The sequence below is a fragment of the Melitaea cinxia genome, chromosome 19, assembly GCF_905220565.1.
Source record: "Melitaea cinxia chromosome 19, ilMelCinx1.1, whole genome shotgun sequence".
NCBI lineage: Eukaryota > Metazoa > Arthropoda > Insecta > Lepidoptera > Nymphalidae > Melitaea > Melitaea cinxia.
This window is the reverse complement of record NC_059412.1, coordinates 7198927-7206949: the sequence shown is the minus strand read 5'-3', so window position 1 is coordinate 7206949 and position 8023 is coordinate 7198927. Positions and strand designations below refer to the sequence as shown.

The following is an 8023-nucleotide window of genomic DNA, read 5'->3' as shown; positions in this document are numbered from 1 at the left end:
GGCCGGACGAAAATTAATAACTTCAATTTTTGAGTTTTTTTTTTAAATTTTGTGTTCCTGAATACAAGTTCTAATTTATTTATAGTCTAGTAAGTAATAGTTAATCAGCAGTCCGGTCACCACATATACTGAAACAATATCTGAAGCTTAAACTAAATTACTTTGGTAACGTCATAAAAACTCTTTCGAGGTCAGTCTATTTTAGTCACCACCCAAGTAGATGAAATTTCTCTTCTGTAACGCACGCTTGTTTTAGTTAAATTAGAACAGCATTAAATACCATAATATTAAAGCTTAAGCTATTATGTATACAATACAATAATTTTTACAGTGTACTTAAGTGAAAGTGATAATAGCGTTTTTATTTTTATTTTTAAATATAATTTTATTAAATAAAATGTTTATTCATGTTTTTATGTCATTTTGTTTGTTATCGAACGCTTGTAAGTTTTAAGTTTCAATAATATTTAAATATTAAGTTTTTGTTATTTTTGATAGATTTTCTTTCTTATTATTTTTTTTATTCTCGTAGTTGCTGACACTAGCGGCGTGGAAAGTGTATGTAATTGATATATATATAAATATTTGTAAGTTATATTTTAAATTTAAAAAAATTTCAAGTAATTTTTTTTCTTGTATAGACAACGACTTCAGGGTGCGGTGATGTTGGGGATTGTATAGATACTCAGAAGTGCGAAGATAAATGTGGTTGTGATAGTTCAGCTGCGTAAGTAAAAATAACAACTGCTATTTTACTATTTACTGTTGATATATAATTTTATATCTTATATATCATTAAGATAATATTTTAGTTTTGATAATTGCTATTAGAAATACAAACTTTATTAAAAGTCAGCTACCCTAACAAGCTCTAATATCTCACCTTATTAGAAAAGGATACTCTTACACTTTAAGTACTATTTATATAACAGTACAGTTTTTAAACAGTATTAAATTTATTGAAAGAAATATTTTTTTAATTTTAGGGTATTATTTTACAATGAAACTCTAGGTGAATGTGTTGTGAACGTGAAAGAACTCTTACGTTCATTAACGAAAAAATATAATAATGAAGGTAAAGTATATCTTATTGCAATTCAAGTCAAACATATAACTGCTTATATCAGTATTTCATTATGATAAATTTTTTTTACAGAAAAAATTGAAAAAGAAGTTCATAAAGTTTTTCAAGGGATATTGTTTGCTGCGATATTATTTGCTTCTTGTGCTGCGTTGTGTGTATTTTCAGCTTGTATTTACTGTTGCAGAATCAACTACATGTAAGTATATAATTGAATAAGTTATAAGGAAATTATTTAAAAAGTAACATTAATTTATAATTTGCATAGACTGAATAATAATTCTTTTATATAGGTACGTATTGAAATTACTTAAAATGATTAAATTATAGATATAAAGGCATGTGAACAAGTTTACCTGTTCACAAGGCAAGTGAAACAGCTTTCTCGAGTTGTGGATAACGCTATTTGACGGACGACGATACAAAATAGACTTTGATAGCGGGAGGTAGAATATTGGGGCAGTAGGACCTATTTTTCCTCATTTAAGAACTTGATCTTTAAAATTAACATATGCGAACAGGGATATCTCCTAAATATTGTATAATTCGATGGTAAAAAGAACAATGAACCAAAAACTTTTTACCGTCGGATACTGTCATCCGTTAAAGTAGCGTTATACTCAACTAGTGGAACAGGCCCTAATTGTAGTATTGTACATAACATGAGGCATCCATATAGCTGTAATCACAATAGTTTGTAATGATCGAAAATAAATAGCAATTAATAAAACGTTTTTGATATAGTTTTATATGAAAAAATTTACCTTTTTCATCTCTCAATACCAATATAAGCCGTAATAAAATTATTGTAAAATTTAGCGACCCGTTAAAGTTATTTTTCAGAATCACATAAATTAAAAAAAAAACGTTAATTACAGTACCCAGTTATAAATATCGACATTTGAAAAGAGACAATCGGCTTATTTAGACTTCGTAGCGCGTTGTAGTTCAAGATCCCAGATTCCAGAGCTTTCTTATATTTTCTGATTGACAAAATGTAAAAATATAGTCATACAGAGTTGCTAAATTTTTTGTACGGATTTTAAAATATAAACTAACTAATATCTTGCAATAAATACTGCCGACCAAAGGTGATTATAGATTAAATTAATGTAAAATAGCTAATAAATATCATTTTTACGTACATATAGCAGCTAATATAATACATTTATTGTATACACTTACACTACTTTTATATATATGTCAGAGATTAAAAAGAAGAAGGTATACTTTTCGGCTTGAAGGTATATTTCTCTTTCTCATGATCTCAGAGTACTCACTCGGTCTACTGTGGGCATAAGTGGGTAATGTTGACACAAGTAAACACAACTAATGATATCACCAAATTATTATAACACAGGAATCAGTTAACAGAAAGGTAACGTAGTACGGAAGGCGGGTAGTTATTAGTTAAGGGGGCGAAGACTAACTTCTTAGCATTCGATGGATTCACGGTTCACCGTGCGGGTACCGAGTCCATCGTGTGGCAGAGGGAGTAACTCAGAGCAGTGCCTAGGACTTGCGACCCAGGTGTAGGTTTAAGGAGGCCCCCTTTGCAATGCGCATCAACGCTCACCTTCACTGCTCGAGTTATACGTCCCGCCTAGCCAAATTAATCGTAATAGGTAATAATTAATTCGATTGCACAAATTAATTATTGAATGAGTCTAGGTTAAGCTACTAGCAGGATACAACAAGTGTATCGTGCCAAGCCAGAGCCAAGACTGCCTTAGCCGAGGTGACACCGTTCGTTTTATACACGTCAGAACAATTCGAGTAATATAATAACTGAGGGTAGGTGACAATCGAACGATGTGCTAGGTGGCGCGTCGATCACCCCACTACTCTAACAGCTAATAATTGACAACTGACATTATCTGAATACACCCAAGTCAAACACTTGACGTTCCGTATTCATACTCTGCGACATATATATATATATTGTCCTACGGATTAATGTGCATTTTTACTACCGGGTACTGTATAACATTTATTGATTATGACAAACGTAAAAAAGGCGCAATATTTGTAAATTAGAACATCATAATTAAAAATATTTTTAACTTCCAAATTCCTAGCATTTTTTAATTCCCTTTATAAATGATTTTTAAATCACACAATTACATTTTTAATTAAAAAAAACGAGTGTGCTTTAGAACACACGACAGAAGTAAAACTTCTTTAGCAAAAGCCTTCCACAGTAGGCCTGCACTGTCTTAGATATACGAAACGTAACTGGTTATGCTTTTTTACTTCCCGTGGGTGTCTTAAGAGGCAACTAAGGGGTAACACAATTCCACTACCACCTTGGAACTTAAAAAACCGACCGATGGCAGGGTAACCATCCGACTGCTGGCTTTGAAATACACAGGCCGAAGGGGGGCGACAGCATCTTCGGTGTGACAAAGTCAGCCCTGCGGTCACCAACCCGCCTGCCCAGCGTGGTGACTATGAGCAAAACACATGAGTTTACGCTAAAAATGGTGTGAACGTGTGGAGGCCTATGTCCAGCAGTGGACTGTAATATGTATATGGTGAAATGAAGATAATGAATTGGCTACGAGAGGAAGAGAGAAAGAAAATATATGCTCGCACCTCTCTTGCTTGTTTTTACTTCAAAAATCTTTTCAGAATTGTATGAATGTAACGATTGTTTTTGTTTTCATTTTAGGGACACTCGTTTAAAAAACGATGTTGATGCATTGGCGCTTAAAATGAAACGAGATTTCCGGTTGAAAAGGTGCTCTACTAAAAAACCAAGAGATCCTGCGTCAGAGAGTTGTAATATTATTGTAGAGGGTGCAGGTGTTTATGTTGTATGATTTTATTTAAAAAATTAATGAATGTTTCGGTAACTCAATTGTATATTTTAATTTTAACATTCGCATATTTAACTATCGTACACTTGTATAGTCAATATTATAGTTTCATAAAAAAAAAAAATGAAATCGAAAAGTTAATGAAATTAAAGTAAGTATGACTTGGTCAAATATCCTTCGTTTTTGTATTTAAAGAAACGGATATGACTGAGTGAGTACCTAACATCTAAAATCTCTGATATCCATAGTGTATACACTAAGTACAGTTAACATTTTAATATAGGTATCTTTCGTTTATAAACACATCTTAATTTTTATGTTGGTATAACAATAAACATATTATGGTATTTTAAAAATTAGTGTTTTTCTAAATTAAGATTTGATAATTAAATATCAGCCTATTTTTACAATCCTTAAAATTACATTGACTCGACCACATGGATCACTCTTTTGGCTACGTTCTACTTAAGACCATCAACACCATCAACCAAGAAAGCTGAAATTGTCGTTCCACTAACGTAAAAACTCGCAATACGGTAGCATGATAAAAGCATGTAGCTGTGGGGGTTGTGATTAAATATTTCGCATGGATTGGAGTAAAACTTAATTCAATATGGATTCCCGTGAATTTTTAAAGTCCGTTCTAAGTATAGTAGTAATAATAGTATGGCGTCGTCGCCTGTCAACAGATTTTCATTGTAATATGAAACTTTGAATAGTTACGAGTTTTATAAAGAACTCACTATAGACGGGGCCACGGTCGCTTAGAACCGTATATAAAAATCATTATAATTATTAAAAATTTCGATCTACTGGGTACATCGTTATATAGCTTAATTGGCTAAAACACCGACACGGTCAGTCGGAGATGTAGGTTCGATCCCCGTGGATCGGATCATTTTCGATATGATATTTAAAATAATATATTTTTATATAAAAACTAAATAATTGTGTTTGCTCGCAAACGAAAAAAAAACTGACTTCAATTACATCGACAAGTAATACAACGTAGATTGACGAAAAAATAGTCAAGCAACTACGCGTTATAAAAGATTACTCAAAAAGTAGTTATCAGATCTCGATAAAATTTATATGTGACCACATGATAAACATCAGCTTTCGATTAAATTAAAAATTATCAAAATCGGTATACCCAGTAAAAAGTTATTACGGATTTTTGAGAGTTTCCCTCGATTTCTCTGGGATCCCATCACCAGATCCTGGTTTCCTTATCACGGTACCAAACTAGGGATATCCCCTTTCCAACAAAAAAAGAATTATCAAAATCGGTACATCCAGTAGAAAGTTATGCGGTATAATACAACGTAGGTCGACGAAAAAAGCGTCAAGTAAAAACGCATTATTAGATATAACTCGAAAAGTAGTTGTTAGATCTCAAATAAATTTAAATGGGACCAATTGGCACACACCACCTTTCGATTAAAACAAAATTTGTCGAAATCGGTCTACCCGCTCAAAAGTTCTGATGTAACATACATAAAAAAAAAAAAAAAATACAGTTGAATTGAGAACCTCCTCCTTTTTGGAAGTCGGTTAAAAAAAAGTATTCCTCGAGTAAATTATCGATTTCTAAAATAACATATTCAACGAATATACTAAAGCAAAGTATAAATAGAAAAAGCAAAGTGTAAAAAAGTTAAAATAAATTTGTTTTCTATTTTAAAACCCTTTGAAAATTTTATTTATTTATTTATTCATTTCACTACGCAATTCATTGATAGGAAAAACAAAAACTAATACAAAAACAATCTGACCGATTTTTAAATAATTACAATTTTAGGTTTAGGGAGTTTTGTTATTAATTTAGGGACTTTTGTTAAAAGCTTTAGGGAAAAGTTTTTTCAAGAGTTGGGAGCACTGTTCCATTAATACACTGTCCGATGAACGAACTGACAGTTAAAGATCGATAAACAATAGCAATAAATTCACATTTTCAAAACATTGTAATCTTTAGAATACTATGTTTATATTCATGCTAATGATATAGACTTATGAGGAATTGTCACATGTTTTTACGGGTAAGTACAATCTATGTAAGAAACTAAAAATAAAAATATGTGTACACTTGTAATTTCATTAAAAGAAAACTTCTAGTTACTTATATTCTGCTCTTTCAGTTTTATCTTCTATGTAAATGCAATTTCAGTATGGATATGAGTTTGCTTGAGACAGTTATTACTACATTCGGTGTGTTATTGACAATGGCTCTGTTGAGCTGTCTTTGCTGCATATGTATGAAATTCAGGTAAGCTGTTTTATCTACATATCAGTAGTATTAACCTTCTTTTTTACTACAGATATACATGAGTATATGAATTAAAAAAAAAAAAAAACTATTTTACATCTAATAGTATCTGTATCAATCATCTTTTAATATTAATTTAAAAAAATACTTATTCATAATGTTTTATGACAAATTCTATTTAATTTTAAAGATAGTGTTACATATAAAAAGTTATTATAAATACAAATGTTGCTGTTTTTTTCCGTGGTGTGTAAGACAGCCAGAGCTTCTGGGGAATGTTACTTAGGGTTTGTAACCACTTGCAATATATCTTATATGCGCTTATTATTTATTAAGTAGACCATACACTTGTTTGCTAATCATGGACTTAAAAAAAAAACAGTATTATCTAGATAAGATATATATTTATATGATTCTATTTTATAAAGCAAATGTATTTTTTGGCTAAAAACAGGTTTTTATATAAGTATGTAACAATAGTAAATTAACCCTTTTTATAATTAAAAATCAAACATAGAAATAATGAAAATACTTTAATATATTCATAATTCACCTGTACCATAAAATTTAAATATTTTCACAATTTTTCCAGTGATTTAAAACTCCAAAGATACATCATGGAAATGGCTAAGAGAAAAGGGATTCATATTGATGTTGAAAAATTAGATCCAAACCGCACCCGATCACCATTGGCGAATGAAAACTGTACAATTATAGTTCCCGATGTTGCAATCATACTGTAGTATGTTAAAAGGTAGCTGAAAATAACTAATTTTGTGTTCTTGTTCAACATCAACGACTATTTTGAGGAAATATATACAATAATGACTTTTTAATAGTGATAGAAAAATATCAATTAACTTCAATACGCATTGAAACTGCCCATTAATCAACTTAAACTCTGTTTTTTATAAAAAATACTCCTCGCATTCTTATGGTCATCTATAAAATACGTTTGTAAATAAGGGGCAGGGGAAGAGTGTTTTACGTGATTGAATATAACCCAGGAGAGTGGCCAAAAAAATCTTACACTTGCACTTCATTACTTAAAAGTACATATGTAAAAAAAAAATACAAAAAGAAAGTAAGGGGTTCAAATAGTACAATTTTGCGTGACATATTTTATAGATGGCCCTTAAGTAAATAAGTATACCAACGATATAATAAGATTTAAAATTCGAAATGTATGGTCTGTATTGCCTTAGAATGTGTATTATTAAGAATAGACGAGAAATTTGAATTTATATAAGAATCTAAGTAGAAAAGCGTTATGCAAAATTTTGAAAAGAATCTCAATGTCAAATTTTTTTACCTATTACCTTAGTATTATGAAATAGTCTAATTGTAGCCTTACTCTTAATGTTATTGTTTAACTGTTTTGCACTAATTTTTAATAACAGACTTAGGTCTTGTTTCATCAGTTGTGGATGAAGCTTATCCTGCACATGGATGTACCTATAAAGTTGAAATCAATAGTAAATAGGATTATGTATCATAAACGTTTATCCATTGGACACTTTCATCCATTGGATACAGTTATCTGTCAAATAGTGTTAAAACAACCTGTGAAAGAGGCCTTTACTAGATTTATTTGAAATTAGGTTAAATTAACTCCAGTGCTGCCATCTAAAAATTTATGCTTGTCCAGTTATATGCCATATTTGAGTCATAGGAGTCTCATTCGTCATTGGATCTAGATATTGTATTACATAATTATAATTTAAAAAAAGTCATAATGATCTCATTGTAATATAAGATATTTACTGTTCATCATTAATATTATTCAATATTTATTATTTTTTTTTAATTTTCAAGCCATTTAGAATAGTAAAAATCCAACCAGTATTGTAACAGTAT

The 8023-nt window shown here is 30.5% G+C and overlaps 2 protein-coding genes across 2 annotated transcripts; both read left to right on the top strand.

Moving 5' to 3' along the window:
- The first annotated feature begins 382 nt into the window (after positions 1–382).
- On the top strand, positions 383–4256 carry LOC123662623. The gene is made up of 6 exons (XM_045597438.1): positions 383–443; positions 533–558; positions 642–727; positions 987–1075; positions 1157–1280; positions 3753–4256. Exons 1-6 carry the CDS (start codon positions 398–400, stop codon positions 3901–3903), a joined length of 522 nt encoding a protein of 173 aa, XP_045453394.1. The 5' UTR covers positions 383–397; the 3' UTR covers positions 3904–4256.
- Positions 4257–5704: 1448 nt separating this feature from the next.
- On the top strand, positions 5705–7008 carry LOC123662838. Its single transcript, XM_045597631.1, has 3 exons — positions 5705–5939; positions 6039–6166; positions 6759–7008. The coding sequence occupies exons 1-3, from the start codon at positions 5913–5915 to the stop codon at positions 6907–6909; spliced, it is 306 nt and encodes a 101-aa protein (XP_045453587.1). The 5' UTR covers positions 5705–5912; the 3' UTR covers positions 6910–7008.
- Positions 7009–8023: the final 1015 nt, after the last annotated feature.